At 37.0% G+C, this 20,447-nt stretch overlaps 2 protein-coding genes and 1 long non-coding RNA gene across 16 annotated transcripts in view; 1 reads left to right on the top strand and 2 right to left on the bottom strand.

The window, feature by feature from the left end:
* The window catches only part of LOC100647260 (Down syndrome cell adhesion molecule-like protein Dscam2), a 127,035-nt gene extending 109,766 nt beyond the window's left edge, over positions 1 to 17,269 (top strand). Inside the window, exons 11-30 of one of the 10 annotated variants that reach the window (XM_048406452.1) lie at positions 327 to 626; positions 3,863 to 3,982; positions 4,444 to 4,617; positions 4,725 to 4,875; positions 5,210 to 5,358; positions 5,436 to 5,567; positions 5,793 to 6,093; positions 6,685 to 6,863; positions 6,942 to 7,111; positions 7,179 to 7,317; positions 7,442 to 7,559; positions 7,635 to 8,086; positions 8,163 to 8,344; positions 8,469 to 8,862; positions 9,131 to 9,259; positions 9,643 to 9,795; positions 10,543 to 10,754; positions 11,319 to 11,472; positions 11,539 to 11,641; positions 12,331 to 17,269. In XM_048406452.1, the coding sequence (XP_048262409.1) occupies positions 327 to 626; positions 3,863 to 3,982; positions 4,444 to 4,617; positions 4,725 to 4,875; positions 5,210 to 5,358; positions 5,436 to 5,567; positions 5,793 to 6,093; positions 6,685 to 6,863; positions 6,942 to 7,111; positions 7,179 to 7,317; positions 7,442 to 7,559; positions 7,635 to 8,086; positions 8,163 to 8,344; positions 8,469 to 8,862; positions 9,131 to 9,259; positions 9,643 to 9,795; positions 10,543 to 10,754; positions 11,319 to 11,472; positions 11,539 to 11,641; positions 12,331 to 12,568 (3,950 nt within the window). In that variant the 3' untranslated portion in view covers positions 12,569 to 17,269. Of the gene's footprint in view, positions 1 to 326; positions 627 to 3,862; positions 3,983 to 4,443; positions 4,618 to 4,724; positions 4,876 to 5,209; positions 5,359 to 5,435; positions 5,568 to 5,792; positions 6,094 to 6,684; positions 6,864 to 6,941; positions 7,112 to 7,178; positions 7,318 to 7,441; positions 7,560 to 7,634; positions 8,087 to 8,162; positions 8,345 to 8,468; positions 8,863 to 9,115; positions 9,260 to 9,642; positions 9,834 to 10,542; positions 10,755 to 11,318; positions 11,473 to 11,538; positions 11,646 to 12,315 lie in introns of those variants that run through there. The other 9 variants (XM_048406450.1, XM_020863365.2, XM_048406449.1 and 6 more) reach the window with 9 other exon arrangements.
* Positions 9,318 to 12,390, bottom strand: LOC125385232. 5 transcript variants are annotated; one of them, XR_007224278.1, is made up of 4 exons: positions 12,281 to 12,390; positions 10,485 to 10,743; positions 9,617 to 10,090; positions 9,318 to 9,391 (listed from the first exon to the last, which is right to left on the bottom strand). It is a non-coding gene; the product is annotated as an uncharacterized LOC125385232 (long non-coding RNA). The 5 variants fall into 5 exon arrangements; XR_007224279.1 differs by lacking the exon at positions 9,318 to 9,391 and having other exon boundaries at positions 9,443 to 9,918; positions 9,994 to 10,096; XR_007224276.1 differs by lacking the exon at positions 9,318 to 9,391 and having other exon boundaries at positions 9,443 to 9,918; positions 9,994 to 10,090.
* A 378-nt stretch (positions 17,270 to 17,647) lies between the features above and the next one.
* Positions 17,648 to 19,207, bottom strand: LOC100651485 (tropomyosin-2-like). The gene is made up of 6 exons (XM_003395925.3): positions 18,968 to 19,207; positions 18,672 to 18,805; positions 18,405 to 18,593; positions 18,237 to 18,312; positions 17,885 to 18,017; positions 17,648 to 17,790 (listed from the first exon to the last, which is right to left on the bottom strand). The coding sequence occupies exons 1-6, from the start codon at positions 19,205 to 19,207 to the stop codon at positions 17,708 to 17,710; spliced, it is 855 nt and encodes a 284-aa protein (XP_003395973.1). The 3' UTR covers positions 17,648 to 17,707.
* Positions 19,208 to 20,447: the final 1,240 nt, after the last annotated feature.

Raw genomic sequence — 20,447 nt, 5'->3', positions numbered from 1 at the left:
AGGTCCGCGGCGGGGCCACCCTCTCTCTCCTCTACATTGCTACGTTACTATACTGCCTCTATTGTACATATTCTACATATATATATATACATATTATATTCTATATATATATCTATACATATACATGGACGTACTACTGTCTATATATATAATATATATGAACATACCGCTACTATATTGAAGAAAAACATCTATATATATATTTATACATATATATATAAAGAACACATGTACCTGGTACAAAAAAAAGGTTCTTGCGTTTTTTTTGGTGCCATCTTTTTCTCGCTCTCACGTATGGTTCTCTCTTCTCTCTTGACCTTTTCCAGTACCCCCTATTATTGAGCCATTTACGTTTCAAGAGGGACTATCCGAGGGGATGCGGACGCGGACGGTGTGCGGGGTCGCGGCGGGTGACCCACCCTTAACTATATCCTGGCTAAAAGACGGCCAAAGTCCTTTCCCTTTGCCGCCGAATCTCGCCTCCGTCGCAAACATCTCCCAACTGGATCCTTATTCGAGTCTCCTCAGTATAACGAACCTCGCGGCCGAGCACTCCGGCGACTATACCTGCGTCGCCGCGAACCCCGCCGCCGAGGTCAGGTACACGGCCAAGCTACAGGTAAAAGGTAACTAGATGATCGGCGACCTTTTCCATCATTATCCCGAAACTTCCAATTTTGATCTTATACCATCATTTCCCATCGATCTCGACGGAAATATCAGTAATATCTTTTATCCTCTTACGTATACGCGCTATGAAATTATCTTCTTATTCTCCTTTCGAAGAATTTTTCATTCGCCCATTTTTGTTTCTTTCTCTCCTTAAATCCCAGGTAATTGTGGTTTGTTCCTAGTAAGCTAACACGTTCTTTTCGTTGTTCTTGTTTCCTATTTTCCTTAGGTTAATGTAATATTTTTAGTATATCGTCTCAAATAAAATTCGTACTTGTTACTTTGCTTTTTGTTGGTAAAATTTTTAGACGATTGAATTTGCTGTAAGAGTTTTGTACGTATCTATTTAGAGTTCGTGTTTGTCGTTTGGTTTTTGGTAGACATTTGACAAAGTGAATCTGCACATTTAGTAGATGTACCTGAATATTTTTTGCCAATCGGAGATTACATATCTATTTTGATCGATATAAAGAGAATTTTTAATATCTGCTAAACAGATAAATAGAATAACTCAGTGAGAAATATATATATATATTCTGTGAAAGAAATAACGTCGAGGTCGAGATCAACTTTTGTCCCGATCCCAACTGTACATCCGGAGAGATTCACCAGATCCACCTCTATCCAAATCGCCATAATCTATCGTCCATATTTAACATCCATAACGATCGAATCACGTCATAACGCTTTACTAATTCGATCCTTGCATAACCATCGTTAATCGTCGTAGTGTTCTCGCACGGATTAAAGACGAACCATTAAAACCAATAATTCTGTTACATATAGCAATACACGTTACTGTGGCCTGTTCGATTGATCAAGAATACAGAGTCTATTCGTAGCGAGATCACGCACGTTTCATCATTGAACCTTCTTGAATCATCGAGTCCGTCCTTTTCTCCTAGAAATCCAAAGAAATCTCCTTGTTCCCTCAAACACAGTGTGTATTACATTTACGTTGCTTTGGCTCTCTGGGAATGCGTCGGTATCTCGTGGACCCCCGAGGTTTGCTTGACTTGACCGAATAATAAAGGTAACAGTTTGCACCTTTCCTTATTTTTACTCGTTTCTTTAAAACGGAGCAACCAACCAACCAAGCAAAACTATAAAAAAAAATGATAATGGCGATGTGTACGAACAAAAATAAAACTCTCTTCTGGCCTGCGTGCGTGCGTGTATGTGAGCATCATACACACTTTATTTGCATGTTCTCTTTTTACTATTGACATAGCTGTCGTTTTTTCTGTCTGCATATACATATATTTATATATACATATACCTTACGTGTTTGTGTACATATATTATTATTATTACTTCTATATATATATATATATATATATTTTAAGTGTTTTCTGATTAACCGAGTACGAGCACGTGCCACTCTGCTCACGATCAAAAATCTTCACAGAACCTATGCGCTGTGGCTCTCCTTTGGGCTCGTTGGAAGGCAACCTTTTTTCATTACACTTCTGCATGCTTTTCTCACTGTCTTTTCTATCTCTCTGTCACGCTCTTTTTTATCTTTCCTTCGCGGTCGCGAAATACACGGGGCACGAGTCGCAACGAACTCGAATTAGTTTCATCCGACCGTACGCGAAACGAGAATGGATAATAAGGCAAATATATAAACACACAAAGTGCTGCGCTATGTGAACGTATCCGCAGAAATATAGATGCATTGCATGCCGCAATGTCGAAAGTAAAGGAACACGCGCCCCATGTGTTTCCAACGCGAATTTTCCGGTAATGTAGGCTAGTAGTACGTATTTATTATTAATTAAATTCGTATTCGTCGAACTAGTCGTTAGAAGCGGGTACTTGATATATCTATATATACATATATATATTATTATTCGCCTATCCACGATATATATCTTTCGGTTTTCCGCCGACATGCTCTCATCCAACAACCTCACATTTCCTGCCCAATTGCGCCTTTTCTTCTTCCGAGAGTTCTACTTGTTTCACGCCACAATTGAACGAGTATCTTATATATTTAATAACACGTTATACACACAATCTTTACATACATTTGGTCTACATACACATATATATATATTTATATATATATTATATTGTCGCACGCGTTAATGCGTGGCCGGTATTTGCCGTCTTGTAAAACGTTGGAACTCCCACTCACAGTATCTCGCTTGTGCAGCGTTTTTCACCACCGTAAAAAGTAGAACCCGCCAAACAGTACACCCAAAAATACAGTAAACCTCAAACTCTCGACACTGGTCGATGCGCGGCGTACCGTCACGGATCATTTATACCGTTTTGGAAACTCGCTCATATCCGGTGTTTGTCGCAATTTAGACGATGCACACATTTAGTGGCGATTTCGTTTGAGCCGTAGCTAGATATACAGAGATCTCAGATAGATGCTTCATACTGCACTGTGTACCTCATTCTCTTTTTTTTCCTCTCTCTCTCTCTCTCTCTCTCTCTAATTTTTTCTTCTTTTTTTTTTCTTTTCGTCTGTCTCCTTTTTGGGCTACGTATGTACGTTGATGGTGTATCGATCGAACCGCTTTACATTGATGATCCTTTAGTAGAAGCAGAGAAACAATTCCAGTCGTTTATTTGTTCCAAGCGATCCAAGAGAATCGGTCGAAGGCTTGTACGTCGCGGACGTCTCGCATCGACAGTTAAAAACCCCACTTCCATACTAAACCTCACCTACGAACCTTCATTCACTTTATCTCTTAATGTCTCTGCCACTTTTTCATTATGTAAATTTACCATTTTTTCCACCATTATTACGGAAATTCGAGATTTTGTCAAAATTTGTTTAGTCGCGTGTCGAATCTTTCCGCGGCTTGTTTTTCCGATACCGAACGCTCGACCTCTCAGATAAATCATTTTCGAATAGAAACGGAGTCGAAAAGAAAAGTAAAGAGTAGAACGAAAAAAAGGAACGATCGTTTCTCGTCGACGACAGGCGCCGTCGTTCTCCGTTCTCTTCGTACTTTCACTTTTGTACAGTGTATCTTTCTCGTTTTGTACATATGTATCTCGATACTGCGTTTACGACGATATAGCGCCATACCGTCGACGAGCTCGTCCTTTGACCGCGCTTTTCACGACTCTCTCACGACGTACCTGTCTCTAAATCGCTAACGACCAGTAAAAATAACGTACACGGAAGTATTACAACGACTTGTCTAAAGCTGTCCGCTCTGGTTTTCAGTACCTCCGCGGTGGATCGTGGAACCAGCGGACGTGAGCGTCGAAAGAAACAAGCACGTCGCTTTGCACTGCCAAGCGCAGGGCGTGCCTACACCTACTATCGTTTGGAAAAAGGCCACGGGTAAGAAATTTGCTACGTTAATCCATTAAGGGCTGACAATATTTCATTTGCAATTTTTTTCTAGTCGATTTACATAATTGGATCTTATTGTTAACATCGTAGCGATAAGAAGAAATTTCAAGAATTTATTTAATATATTTTTTTTTTAGCGTTGTTCACTGTTCTCTCAACTTTAGATCGCAGATTCTGGAATGTTATAAAGTTTCAAGAAATCTGTGAAGTTTAAAGCGCTCATTTATATCTTATCGGAAGTCCTTTTTGTTTCTGATTTACGTAATGAACTTGTATAAAGCATTGAGTTGTTGGAAAAGTTCGTACCATTTTTATTATGAATTTCTATCAGAAGACCTCGAATAAACGTTGCTCTTAGTTGGATAATAAAGGGAATTAAGAAAGGGAAAAAACGTCTAAAATTCGTTGACAAAACAGATTCGATATATCTCATTATCTCAACAAAATAGGAAGCAAATCCGGTGAATACGAGGAGTTGCGGGAAAGAGCGTACACGAAAATCCTCAGTAATGGTACGCTACTATTGCAACACGTGAAAGAAGACAGAGAAGGATTTTACCTCTGTCAAGCGAGCAATGGCATTGGGAGTGGTATTGGCAAAGTAGTTCAGCTAAAAGTAAACTGTAAGTACCTTTGTGTTGAACGTATAAATCGAATAATCATATAATAAATTGTATATCAGTAAAATCAACGTAAAATGCATTATGTTCTCGTTTTGATGTCTTGGTAGCTTCTCCATATTTCGCGGCACCATCGAGGCTCGTCACCGTGAAGAAGGGTGACACAGCAACTTTGCATTGCGAGGTACACGGCGACACACCGGTCACAGTCACCTGGTTGAAAGGAGGAAAAATTGAGTTAAATCCCTCGACGAACTATCGGTAAAGCTGGGATTAGCTTGAATACTGTCGAATGAAACTCTTTGATATATTGCTAGGAACTTATATTTTTAAACGCGTGATAGAAAAAAGTTGTTTTAAAGTTTTATTAACTTTTAATTAAATTTTGATCAATTTTTTTTATTTGTTTCTGTATGAGATGATTCGTCATTTATTGGCGAGTGTTTTGTGTAAGATGAATATGTACATACACGAGTGTTTATATTAGAAAGAATTTCAATTCATAGAAGTTGCGTTCCAATTGTTTTTCTATTAGATATTAATTATACATAGGATTATGACTAAATTTTTTACGGTTACTTTATCATGTGTAAAGAGTTACGGTGAAACGAGAAGTAACACCGGATGGTGTGATTGCACAATTACAAATTTCTTCGGCGGAAGCCTCAGACAGTGGCGCGTACTTTTGTCAAGCAAGCAATCTGTATGGTCGTGATCAACAGTTAGTGCAACTCCTCGTACAAGGTATAATTTCATCGATGAAAATAGATATTACTAAAAAAATATTCGTTTAAAGAACGATCAATTTCATTCTAATCTAGAGCCACCACAGCCGCCAAGTTCTTTAGAAACTGCCATGGTTGCCAGCCGAAGCATTAACGTTAAATGGCAACATAAATCACAAGACACCAGTGAAGTGACTAAATATATTCTCCAATATAAAGAAGGCGATGGTGAATATTTTTCAATTATTTAAAGAAAATATATCATAGTAAAAAAACGAAAAAATCTAATAATAAAATATGTATCATTATTGTCATTCTAGATCACATTGCTCGTTGTAATGTTTAGTAGATCAAGCAAATTTTGATTTATAATTGATCAAAATTTGAATTTGCATAAACACTCCAAGTCTAGTGATATGTATCAACATTTATTGAATAAATTGTATTATACAGCTGGAATGTGGCAACAACAAGAATTCACCGGGCCGCCTCTTTCGTATGCAGCTCTAATAGACGAATTAAAACCGGCAACTAGATACACTATACGCGTAATAGCCGAAGGACCAGCGGGTAGATCAGTGCCCTCGGCAGAACTGATTGTCAGAACCGAGCCACAAAGACCGGCTGGACCCCCGATTAATCTTGAAGCTAGGGCTCTGTCCTCCTCTGAAATTTTAATTACTTGGTCGCCACCACTGCCTGAACTCCGACACGGTGACATTCAGGGATTCAATGTTGGCTACAGGGAAACAAGGTAGGAATATCGAAGCAGAGTAATCTGTCTTGTACAGTCGTTCTAGTTTAAAATTCACGCACAAAAGTTGTCACTCTATAAGTAAACATTTTATGTTAGTAAATTTTACATATATTTTATAATTTCGGAATTATGAAAAATGACCTATGTCTAATGAAAATCAACCGGTTCTGTAAAAACTTTCTTATGGGGTCCAGTACTTCATGATTTAATTAGATATAACTCTTCTGCAATGTATTAATTACAAATACGCTCATCGAAGTAACATGATGAATATTTTGTTTAAAAGAATCGAAATATATTGAACAGAAATTAAAGATACTAGAAATTTTCTTAAATAAAATTTTTTTGTCAGGTGCCACACTTCATTTTCATAGTATTAAATTTTTGTAGTCGTATAAAAGTACCATCAAATTTAATATGTTTAATATATTTGGACTTAATTAATTAGAATATAAATGCTGTAATAAATACAATGATATACAAATCCTTTTTGTCGCCACTACATTTCAATTCTAATTATACAAATATTTTGAAGCGCATTGAACTATTCAAGTTCAGAACTCCATTACGCTAGCAATCTTCTTTCAGCTCGGCGAATCCCTCGTATAACTTCAGTTCTGTGTCCGGAGACGGAGAAGAAGGGGGTGCAGAACTTCGGCTAACAGGCCTTCGACCCTATACAAAGTACACTTTAGTGGTTCAAGCGTATAATCAAGTTGGATCTGGTCCACTTTCCGAACCTTTGTTCACACAGACAATGGAAGATGGTAAATGATATTTTTTAATATGTCAAATAATTGTGTATTTCGAAAGGTATATTTAATTACAAAAATTAATTTATTTAGTGCCCAGCATGCCACCCGAAGATGTAAGATGCGCTGCGTTAACTTCACAATCACTTCAAGTATCTTGGCAGCCACCACCTAATACGCACAGCAATGGTATTATTCAGGGGTACAAGTTACATTATGAACCTATCCTGGCGGATATGTGGCGCAGTGTCGATGAAATGGAAGTAAGCATAATATCTCTTTTACTTAGACAGATTTAAACTGAGATTCTTCAACGTCACTTTGTTTTAGGTTCGTAAGACTAACGTTCTAACCATTATTCTTACGGGTCTGAGGAAATATACAAATTATACCATTCAAGTATTAGCTTTTACAAGAGTTGGAGATGGAGTACCTACAACAGTAACTTACTGCCAAACAGAAGAGGATGGTAATTTTTGTCAATCTAATTGAAAGTTTACACAATTGTAGAAGTATCTATAGGAAATAACTTGAAATTAAATAATCTTATGAGTAAAAACGTAATAATTGCAGTATTTTTAATTTATCCACAGTGCCAGGCAGTCCAGCGGACATAAAAGTGGTGGTAAGCTCACCGCAGGCACTTTTTATTTCTTGGCTCCCACCCTTAGAACCAAATGGAATTATTACAAAATATAATCTGTATACGAGGTAAAAACAACCACACTGAAATCGTTAAATAAATTTCTATTTAGTTTTATTACTATAAAAATATAAATGTCATAGGGTCGTAGATGGCCGAGAGGAACTTAATCACGGTAAAAGAACACTGCCAGCAACAAGCACTTATTTCGAAGCGACTGATTTACAACAACACGTAGAATATCAATTTTGGGTGACTGGTAGCACCCGTGTAGGCGAAGGTCAAAGTTCCAGAGTAGCCGCACAGGTTCCAACAAATCGTGTACCAGCGAGAATTACATCTTTTGGAGGCCACGTAGTGCGACCATGGAGAGGATCTGCTACGTTGGCTTGCAACGCAGTTGGCGACCCTACTAGAGAGTGGTATAAAGGACAAGCCGAACAAATTCGTACTGACGCAACCAGAAACATACAAATTTTACCGTCTGGAGAACTCGTGCTGTCGAATTTACAATCACAAGATGGTGGAAATTATACTTGTCAGGTGGAAAACGCTCAAGGCAGTGATAAGTTACATTATACTTTGACTGCACAGGGTAAGTTTAATTTTTGAAGGCTAAATGGTTATTAATAGTTGAAGTTGTAAGAAGATTAATTGGAATTTTTTCACAGTACCACCTAGTGCACCCGTTCTGTACGTAACGAGTTCCACATCAAGCAGTATTTTGTTGCACTGGAAACCTGGACACAATGGTGGTGCTTCACTCACAGGCTACACGTTACATTATCGAACGACACATGGAAATTTAGACGAGTTGCAACTATCTCGTCATGCCACAAGTCACGAATTAAAGGTATAATAGACGTACATTTATTCTATATTCATATCTTTAAAATAAAAGATTTCCAAAGCGTAATAAAATGTTTCAAGAATATTTTATACTGAACGTATTACTGATATAATCTATTAATTTCTAGGGTCTCCTATGTGGTAACACATATCAACTATACTTGACATCTCACAACAAAATTGGGAGCAGTCCATCGTCACCAGTCCTCTCAGTTCGAACACAGGGACAGGCACCAGGAATACCACCAGCCGCGGCTTTTCTCAGTCCAAACTCGACCACATTAGTCCTCCGACTTCACGTGTGGCCAGATAATGGCTGTCCGATTCTTTTCTTCGTGATTCAGTACAGACCCATAAACGAATTTCATTGGACATTAGTCTCAAACAGCGTGAAAATGCAACGAAGATTTGTCGTGACAAATTTACAGCCGAGTACGGTTTACCAGCTGAAAGTTGAAACCCACAATGTAGCTGGTAACAATCAAGCGGAGTTCACATTCGTAACATTGACAAAGGAAGGCGGTAAGCTTGATGATATAACTATTCTTCGTTCCAAACCAATTGATCATTAAAGCTGAATTTCAAAATTCGAATAATAAGCAACAAATTTATCATTTCTCAATTATCAAGAGCAGTTAATTTATAATGGACAAAGGATAGAGACATTTCACAGCTTCTAACAAAATTTGAAATAGAGCAAAACGAATCAATCTGGTGACAATATTCAAGTTGAAAGAATTATATCCAAAAGCACTGTGTTCCTGAAACCTTGCAGAACCGCCTCCTCCAGAACTGTCGAAACGTGGAATTGCTTCATCCGTGCCATTCTACGCTGATGTGAAAGTGATACTGCCTCTGATCGTGGCCATTGTTTCCTTAGTTGTCGCTGTGGTCATCGTAGGTCTTCGCTGGCGAAGCAGTAAGTTGTTCATTGTAAATTTCTATCAATTGTCGAACTCCACATTTAATATCTGAATGGTTTACCTATATCGCAGTTCGCTCTGTATTTTTCATGCCATTCGTAAAATTATTTTTTAGAAAAATTAATTCCCTGTAAAGAAAGCGGATGTTTCATTAGTTATAAATTTAAACCATATATGAATAAAATAAATTACGGTGATATTTAATTATCTATATTTTACAATAATGTTTCATCTTGCATATAACTCATGAGATGTTGATGTTCCACTTGGTGAAACTCACAATCAATGGATCATGAAACAATTTTGATCAGCGATAGATATATTGTAAATATTTATTCATACAAAGTACATACATATTTTATTTCTATTTATATATAAGGATATCTCGGAGACAGAATGCAGCGTCCCATGAAAGAGACCCAAGAGAATCAACAGAATGCCGAAACCCAAAGAGAACGTTACTACGCGACGATTCACAAGGTGGCTTTACAACAAGCGGCGAATACGGGTGGAGGGCCCGACAAGATTCCAGGTGAACCTTTGTTACGATACGGACGACAGCCAGGTTTGGTACTATAATTGTTGTTCAGGTAAAAGAAAATCGCACGCGTAGCGCTGTTCAACCAAAGTGGGCAGACCCGTTAGCGTTCGATTGCTGTTCACAAAGCAAAGGTGGATTATTTTACATCTTCCTTCCATCACCGTAGATCATCGTCTTTTTTCTTTTTACCCTTTATGCGACCGATCTTGAATGTTTCACTCGCGTTCCACTGCATATTTCATTCGTCACTTCATCATGCATTGCTTCTGCCTTCATCGACCACCCTCTGTAACTTTTTAGAAACTGTATCACTTAGGATATCACTAAAATTTCTAAATTAATAGTGACGAGAACTCATTAGAGAGATTTGTAGTCAATTCTATATTTGTCAATCCTGCTTTCAGGAGAATATTATAAAAAAATATATTCTAATATAAAAGAATATTATTGTAGTTGCATTATTGGATATTTTATTCTATACTTTCAAAAACATCTATTAACAAAATAAACCAAAAAATTCACAGAGGTGCGTTTGATTGATGATGATAGTTTCGTGATATTCTCCTCAAGAAACCAGTTGCTTCTCAAGAATCATAGTTCACGTTAGAAATTGTAACAGAGAAATTACAAAATGAAAGTAAAATCATTCTATAGTAGAGCAGATAAAAATCGATTCTCACATAAAAAATTCATCCCAACGCGATTTGAAAGGTAGGCAATGCCTCTGGTGGGTTACAGAGACAGCGGAGGACATCTCGCCGTACGCTACGTTCCAGCTTTCGGAGGGTGGCGGGGGAAGCCTGGCAGGGTTGGGAGGGTTGGGAGGACTGGGAGGCGCGGCGGAAGCTTCAGCAGCCGGCCTCCACCCGAACAACACTCTGCTACACAGTTTCATGTATCACGAGCATGCCATGACCGAAGGGTGCGCAAGCCCTCCACCTGCCGCGACAGTAAGTTCACAGTTTAAATTAATAATAGCTAATAGCTTAAGAATGTTAATATTTTACTAATTTATTGAGCACTAAATTCTTATTTCCCATTAAACTATAATCTGTAATATATGCAACCATTAATACCATCCCAGGGCTTACTACGTTAATTGATGAATATATTCATTACATTAATTATAAATAACGTAACATTAATTACATATATTAATTTCTATATTAATCGCGATATTAATTGTTATGAGGTAACTATTGATTGCTAGCGTACATACATATGTATTAAACATATTGCAATTGCCCATAGACATTTGTTTTGTATAAATTGGCCTTTTCACATCTCTTTCACGTATTAATTCATATTTTATATATCAAGGGAAATAAATAGATTCTGTCCCTGTTATTATTTGTTCATAAAAAAGAAGCAAGTAAAGTTTTATACAATTATTTCTACTTGATACGTTTTAATGTTAATGATATTTCTTAAAGTAGTGATTCATTTGTGAAATGTGATGAGAAGTCACAGGTTTTATATTTTTATTAGTCTTACATATCGTGTTATATTCACAGAGCATGAAGAGCGTTTCTTCGAGGAGACGACAGCAGAGAAAGCAACAAACTCCGGGCGATGTCGAGACCGACGAGAGCGAGTCTGACCCGGATCAGTTGACGAGCTCTCGCACAGAGTCTTCCAACCAACTGGACGCGGGCAAACTCAAACACAGTATGCGTAATCATCTATCCAACTCGTTCATAAGATAATACCTTAGTAATAAAATTTTACTTCTAGTTCGGGCCGTTTCCGATTTCATTTATCACGGTACGTCGAGCACTTCTTCAGACATCTCGCCCATGTCAGAGCAGAAGTCACTTCCTCGAAGAGGACGATCTAGGTAATTGATAAATAATCTATCTTTCATTAATTTTTAATATTTTTATATTAAATACATTCATTAGTTAAATTATCATTCGTCTCATTCATAATTGATTCGTAATCATAACACATCGTACAGAGCGTTTCTCCAGTAATTAATTTGATACGTAGTTTTTTCTTAAATTGTCACACACACACACACATATGCAAAGAGGTTTCAATATAATAATTATGCAGTTATAAGACAATGTAATGAATGAGATCAACATCATAGATAATAGAGGCAAAATGAGAAAAGTAAATTTATTAGAATATATATTCATTGACTTATAACATCGTTAAAAAATTTGCGATCATTACATTATACCAACTGAATAGTATATAATTAAGATCCAAAGGCCTAGTTTTTAATCAAACTTATCAAATCACAAAATATTTTACAAAGTTTCACTCCCAAATGATACAAGTAGAAAACTCGCACAGTATATCATACGCGAAACTCGATCATAAAACAATGATCCAAATTTGATTTCCAAAAAAAGGCCATGTATCATGTTCATGTTCATAGATCATCCAATATTCATAGAACTCTCTGTACGGCGAAGATTCAGCCAACAATGCTGAAAAAAAAGCAAACTCATATATGTCATATTCTCACCCGTAGTAAGTTCATTTCTTTGGCTGTCCCGTAAGATGGCATGTTCCCAGCAGGAGCTCTCTACGCACATTATTACCGCCGATATCGGTCGCGGAGACCACATTCGTCGGAGGCAATCAGGGAAACGTAGTGCCAGGGAATGGCGACCGTTCCGACAGGCCAGAGCTCAGCGAAGCTGAGTGCGATATCGACTCCTTGAAGAAGCTGAAACTCGGTCTGAGGAGCTCCCTATGGTCAAGGCCGAGTACCCAAAATAATCCTTCCTCCGATTACTCTATCGCCGTTTAATTCGTTCCACTCTCTTCCTCTGTGTGCCTCCTCTACTTCCCGTTATTGTCCGTGGTAGGCCAAGATATCTCTGTTCTCCCTCTCTTGATCCCATGGTCCAAAGAGTTAGATAAATGAAAAAAAAATCCTTTTATCTGGTGTCTCGCCGGATGTTTCGACGTGGTTAGATTTAAAATGAAAAAGAAAAAAAAAAGTTGAAAGATAGGACTTGGTGACGCGTAAGTACGCGCGTCCGTTTCCCTTTTTCTCTCTGTCGATTATAGATGAAAATTAAATTATATTCGTTGCTGGGAATATCGGCAGATGAATCGCTCATAGATAACGGAGAGAGGCTAAATAAACGAAATATTAAAATAAATATCGTGAAATGAACTGTATCACGTGCATTGTTAACAAAAATAATTCGACCGACTCGTTATCCCTCGTTAATGGAACGTCGAACAAGTTATACACTTTTTACCTTTCTCTTCTTTATCTATGACGCAACGAGATATTATATCCGTGCGTGCGTGTACGTAACGAGTGAATGGTCAAGAAGTTGAATGAGTTAATCGCGTGTAAGAGTGCGTGCCAAACGACAATTTGCTCAGACCGCTGCGACTCGTTTGCCGGCGGGCGACCCATTCGAGACCAAAGACTTAATCGTACGAACAGAGCACGGGAAAGTCCTTGGAGCACCAGCGAATCGTGGAAAACGATGGTATCTTGTATTCGTGGAAATCTCGCGTTTCGATCTTTCTTCGAACGATGGACGATCGGCTTTGAACGTTCATACATTTGACCGATTGGATATTCTCATGGTATAGACGAGTAGAAGTAATTATTAATAGAATAACGATGACAAAGACACGGTACAACACAATTGAAAAAACGTTTACTCGACGTCGATTAAATTGATCATTACGTAACTAATTGTCACGATCTAAACAACTTGTCTCCTCTCGATGCACACCGGGAGCATTTATTTTGGTCACGCTGGCCTATGCTGTCCGTTCTACGATTCTAGACAGGTCCGTCGTTATTTTTTGCAACTACGTTCTGCGTTCGTTTTTCTATCGACTTCTCCGGCGCAATCGATTCGATCATTATACAAACTGCAACTCCTGAATTCTATGTTATGTTTTGTATATATGCGAAATGTTTTATTTTATGAGTCACAGTAGACGGTATATGTATTTCTCTGCTTCTAAAATATTCTTTTTCGTCTGTTTACGACGTTTAAAAATTCCTTAACACGGCTATATCAAAAAATTGACTCATTATCCTGTACTATCGTACCGATTAACTTCAACTAACACTTTTCCTAAATATGAACCAAATATTAAATTTCGCAAACGATGATTAATATTAGAAATTAGTCATTTTGTTATCTTTCACTGTGTTAGCTAATCGCATCAACTATTTTTTCTGATCAAATATTACAAATTTTATTGAATAATATGCTCCTCGAGCAACAACGAATCTCAACAAACGGTTCAAAGCTCGTGTAACGTTCGTTACCGAAAGAAGCGATTTTTTCAATTCGTAAGACTGATTTTCTTACTCTCCGTTCGATTGCGATTGTTCACGAGCTCGTATTCGATCTAATTTCAACGAACGAATCGCCGGACGTCGTTTTCCACGTTCTCGATCCGTGCTCGCCTGTGTCCAGTTAAATACGTGCGCGTGGTATTAGAATCGGAATGAGAGTTATTAACCGAGAAGAAACTCGAAAGAGAGTGCCGATTCAGCGCGGTTTTACGCGAGCTAACGTAAAACTATTCGTGGTACGTTTTAGAAGATAACAATGAGACGCGTTCGTCCGTCTTCAAGACGGGCTCGTCGAAGGTTGGGCTCTGTTGCATTGTAAAGTTTATACGTACGTCTAAACACCGTTGATTACTTTAAGTCCGTTATTAAATCCTAAGACTTCTAAGTAAGGCATTATTTCCGCGTGCGGGCGGACCGCACGCTCCTCTCCCGCTCTGTAAATTTTTCGCCGTGCCGACAAAACGCTAGTCTAACATCGACAGCGACCATTTCGACTCTGGTTCGTTCGTCGATTAAATACATCAACATCTCTCTTCGAATGTCGCGCACTTCGACCGAAATATTCGCGAATTGTACTCGAATTATATTCGAGATCCAAACGGTCGTTATTTTCTGATTAAATGATAATCAAACTCGAATTAACCCATTAAGGTCCAACATTGCATTATGTATAATATTTTCCATTTTTTTTTTTTTTAATTTTGTACACCCAATCGTCAATCAATTTTATATTATCAAAGCTTCTCTTTAGTTGGTTTTTTTTTTTAGATCAGATACGTATTCTTTCCATCAGTTTGGATATTACAACAATATCGATTATCAGAACATTAGTCTTTTTATGATAATGCACAGGGTGTTTCGTTTAACTGGAGATGGTAAAATATCTTACGCAACATTATAATAAATTATATATACATATATATCGTTTGGACCTTAACGGGTTCGATGGCGAGTACGAAATAACAAATTGCACGCGAATACGTTCGCGTGGCATCGACGATGGCTCTTAAATGAGCGATCTGAAGAACCTGTTCTCACACAGATTTCGAGGTTTTTTCGGTAACGGTTGAAATAAAGAAGAAAAAAAAAGAAAGAAGCATATCGATCTCGTTAAAATTGAAATCAAAAAACAAATGGAAAATAGAAACGTGGCGAAGCACCGCGGTCCGCGCGAGCCGCGACAAATTCGTACGTTCCCTCAGACTGATTTGAAAGTAAAAATAACGTGGTTTAACGCGCGTGTTTTTACGCGTACCGTGATCCACGAGTTGCAAACACACACTACCACGACACTGCCATTCCGCAGACTAACTCGAATAGTGCCAAATCATGGCCAATTTCCTACTTCCGGAAACAATAATTTTACAATTGCGATTTTTATCATCACCAGGTAGCAGGTTTTTCGAGATTTTTAGGATTTTAAAAACGAGCGGTTTTTTCGACGAACTTTATAATGAATTTTCAATCGTTTCCTTCGTGAAATTCCAACCTGAGTTCCAAGAGTGTGCGCGACACTGCGAAGACGAGGGCATATAGGTATACGTATATATATAAATTTATATAAATATATATATACATATGTACTTAAAAGCGCGTGTAAGCGTATACATTACGGTTCAACATACATGAATGTATATATCGAGAAGCACGTCAATCAAACTCGTAGAGTTCGATTAATTTGTTAGATCATTTTCGGGAAGCGGGTATCGTTTATCGCGACGATGATAACGTTTTTTGTACATTTTTGCTTATATCGCCGACCGACTGACGTCCGCTTAACGAGGACTCCGTATATTCGTCGATATGCCCGGATTCTTTTTCTATTCGATTGTTTTTTACCTCTGGGAATTTCTGGCTCCAGACAAAATAATCTCTCGAAATAATCATATCTATCAGAATCAATTTTTCGAGATTAAATGAACGCTTACCTTCTATTTTATCGAAGTAGATAATACAGGTATTGTAAGGACTTACAGTTTAAAATACATACTTGAAAGTATCGATCTAGGATCTGGAGGATGAGTTATGGATTTTGGCTTACTTTTAAAGCCACTATATATTGGAATGTAACAAACGCATTACTATAATTCGAATCGTCGTATTGGAGTATCTAAAGAATTTATTGCAAGATTTAATAAGATTTTCTATACATCTTTGATCGTATTCGTCAATCGGTATTTATTAAGAATATCTGTTCGATGAAGAGCCGGAAATTCCTCGAGCACACACGACTCTACTGCCAATTATTTCCTCCGCGTTAATCGTTGAGCCACGAACGATGCTTCCAACTGTACGTTTCAGTTAAAACGGTGACGTCACTTAAAACACCTCGAAATACACACAATCGCATTACACACGGGTACACGTTATGAAAAGTAATGCGAAAATCTAAAAAACAAAATAGCGATGGAAGTTCATCAACATCGACATAACAAACATAATATTTTACGTCCTTCTGAAAAATCCAAGCTAGTCGTACAATTGTATCGTATAAGTACTATATTCTCAACACGTAAAATGTAAAACTAAAATGACGTAGCGGAGAACCTTTTAGAGAGAAATATCGATAATCATAAGCATCAGCTTTACAACGTCTAAAATCTAAAAATTGATCGATGATGGACTTTGTATCGCTATATAGTTATCTAGATCTTTCGTGTGTCTCTATAAAAATTCATCAAACTCCCCTTGGTCGCGATTCTTCATACGGAACTGTCTTTATTTCGATTGAGTATTTGAGATTACGTCACCGGTTTGACCGCGTTTGCGAATGAACGAAGGCGTGGGGAGTGAGCAAATCAAACGAACAATTATTACTGTAACTATACTATTAGCATCGTTGTAAAGAAAAAATAATAATAATAATAAAGAACTGAAAGAGAAGGTAAAGAAAGACGAGATGAAGGCGCGAATGTGAGGGTGTATCTGCGTATCGAGATTCTATTCTTGAGTGGCATGGCTAGGTGCGGAGGGACGTCGGATAACCCCGTCGAAAAAGTCGCGATCTTTCTCCCTGTTTCAAACAATTGCGAAGCAAACGAAGCGACGCGACGTGACTATCAATGCCACGGTTGAAATTGTATTCGAGTCGGTGGTATGGCGTTTCGAAGCATTGTGTCGATCGTAGAATCGATAAAATAAATTGATATCCTGTAAAGTACTGTACGAAAATCGCCTTTGTTGATTCTTTGTTTCACTCCTTGAAGATTTTAGATAAATGAATATTAACCTGTTAACCGGGGCAGACGAGTTGATTCGTCGCTTAGTCATCGTCGATCTCTTGGACATCGGAATTTCCTTATTTAGGGATCTTCTATTTTATCGTTTCATTTTTATGAGAAATGAATTATATTATATTTATATGTATAAAAAATAAAGCTGGCTTAATTCAAATTGATCTTTATTAAGCTTCAACTTTGAGATTACGAGAGTGTCTGATTAAAAAACGACTCGGTTAACGGATTAATTAATTAGCGAAGATTACTTTACACTCTATGATTGAATTTAAATACGTGAATAAGTAAGTTCGAGCGTGGCTTTTAATAGAAAAGATACAATATGGATACACTGGCGTAGAAAATAACAGAGTTCGATATTACAAAAGTTTGACTAATATCCGGTGAGTTCAGCAAACGTGGAATCCATGTCGTCGCAGATGTATTTGTATTTCTCTTTCTCTCTGAATAAGAAATCTGAAAAACAAAAGCGTGAAGTAAAAGCGAAAAGTAAATACAGACAAGGGAGGTCTTTACTAAAAAGTATGAAAAGAATTGTAAAAAAAGATACCTTCTCTTGCATCCAACTCTTTCGAAAACACTTTGACCATCTTCTCCGCGATGATGGCTCTTTTTTCGGCAGCTTTCAATTTCACTTTCAACTCCTTCAGCTGTGTTTTAAATTCCTCCACCCTTTGATTAGCCTACAAAATTTCCAAAATGGGAATTTTTTAACTAGCTATTAACTTCAATCTTTTACACTTTGTTTCAGGATCTTTTAACCATCAAGAAAGTGATTCATTATACGATATTATAGCGTCGATTAATAAATATTTGTCTCAAATATAAAAAAGTTATTTTATTATTTAATATTGTTCTTAATAAAAAATTCAAAAAATATTTGATAAATAATATATTATTACCTTTTCTTCAGATACTTCTAAAGATTTCAATATGTTACCAACGATGAACAATTCGTCCTCTCGTTCCATTATCTTGCTGTAAATCATTGCACAAAATTACTTACTGTACATGGAAGTAAAATTTGTAAAAAAATTATCATAAAATGATTTACGATTAGTCCTACATACGCCTCGCTCGATTTCACTCTTTCTTCAGCCGCTTCCAATTCATCTTCGACGAAAGCCAATTTCCTCGAGATCTCGTCCGATTTTGTATCAGCGTCTTCAGCGATCAATCTCGCTTCCTTCAGCTGCGCCATCAATTGATCCATCCTTTCCTCGTCCTGCTTACTTCTGTTCTCCAAAACTTTGCAGATGCTAAAAGCAACAATTTACTACGAATAAAATCTCAAACGTTAATCGAATTCCTTTCGTCTTCTTTCACACTGGACAAACCGTTTCGCGTCTTCCGCGGTCTCCATCGCTTGTGCCAATTTTGCTTGAGCCGTCAAACGGCGTTCCTCCGATTTTTCCAAATTCTGCAAGCACTGCTGCATCTTTCTGTTCAGAACCGCCAACTCCGATTGCGTCTGTTGTCATTCGTAAAGATTATCTTTAATTATTCTTACGTTTTGTAAAAATGATCATTATCCCGTATGAAAAATTAATTTTTATCGGAATAGAATTATTTTAATTTATGATATTTATGGAATGTATTGAAAGAAGATTTTATGCTTTTACAAATCACCAACCACGATATAAACTCTCTCTTTTTGCTCGAGATCTCTATTCGACTTTTCCAACTGAGCTTTGCTCAGTTCCAAGTCGCGTTCCATCTGCACCAGCTTCTTCGCCAGTTCCCGAACTTCGTCCTTTAGTTTTTCTTCTCGCCGATTCGCCTCCTTCGCCTGTTGATCGCATAGATCGGCCCTGTCCATCGCCAGATCCTTCTCGATCTTCAACGTTTGCAGGCGTTTCTTAATCGCGTTCATCACAACGACCGACGTTTCGACGCGAAGCTATATGGAAAATTCGATCAATAAATCTTTTATCAACGAAACTCTGTTTTCTTTTAATAAAATCTGGATCGTTCTTTGATAATGCAAAAACGTTCGACCAATATTCTACTATGAATCATCTTAATTGATTAAAAGATTTTAATCAAGGCATGCACACTATTGATGTGCAATCTATATATAAAAAGTATTTCTATAAATTTCCCGAATTCTTGAAATATTTTTAATTAAATCTTGCAATATTTTTTCTCCATTCTTTTTTAAGAGTAATGAATATTTTATAAATAGAAGAATTCAAATGTAAAAGAGAACATTGTTCTAATTGTACAGATAGATGTTGGAAAATTTAATAAAAACGAGAATATTCGACACACATGAATCGATATTTTAAAGAAGGAACGATTAAGTATTGAAAATTAGGGAACTGAGTTGCGTCAAAAGTTCATATATTGGAAACACTTTTTTACTACTCCGATATTACACTAATTCTACGGCTATTATTAGTCCATTTAAAACACTTTCACACTACGTTAAAACAGAACGTCGAACAAAACGTTTCACCCTATTTGTGAAATAATTATGATCTTACGTATTAATATATTAAAAATAAAATTCGTAAAGATAATATGATCGCACGGTCTTTCAAAGCAAAGCTCGCGGGTTACTGCACTCCGTGACCGACGAGGACAATGCTTTATAGACTCAAAGAAATGCAAAAGAACCTAATAGTCGGTTTCTTTAGTTAGACGCAAACGAATTCCTCGACTTCTCTAGACGTTTATGCTCTTCCAATAGTTCAATTGACACAAAGCTGAGGATTCGAGTATTAACGAATATACAAATCCTAAAATATCTTTGCTAAAAAAATTTATACAGTTTTTATCATATAAAAAAGATATCATATTTTTTTTTATCAAAAAAAATATATACAGCATATAAAAAAAATTACTCGATACGATAGAACTATTCTACAGACCGTTCTCTGTCTGCAAATGTATTTATTAAAAACTACTAATTTATTTAAAAAGAAGAGATAAGAAATGTTTTAAAACGTGAAAAATAAAATCTTACCCGATTACGTCTTTTTTTTATAATATGAGAATATGCAATTAGAAATTTATCTATAAAAAGTTAGCAGTATATAGTTTAAGTTTCTGTTTCCCAGTTATGAATCATAAAAGAGATATCGTTTATCCCTGTATACATTTTCTTTAAG

The sequence above is a fragment of the Bombus terrestris genome, chromosome 6 (assembly GCF_910591885.1).
Source record: "Bombus terrestris chromosome 6, iyBomTerr1.2, whole genome shotgun sequence".
Taxonomy (NCBI): domain Eukaryota; kingdom Metazoa; phylum Arthropoda; class Insecta; order Hymenoptera; family Apidae; genus Bombus; species Bombus terrestris.
Note: the sequence above shows the minus strand (reverse complement) of the source record. Positions and strands in the feature narration are given on the sequence as shown.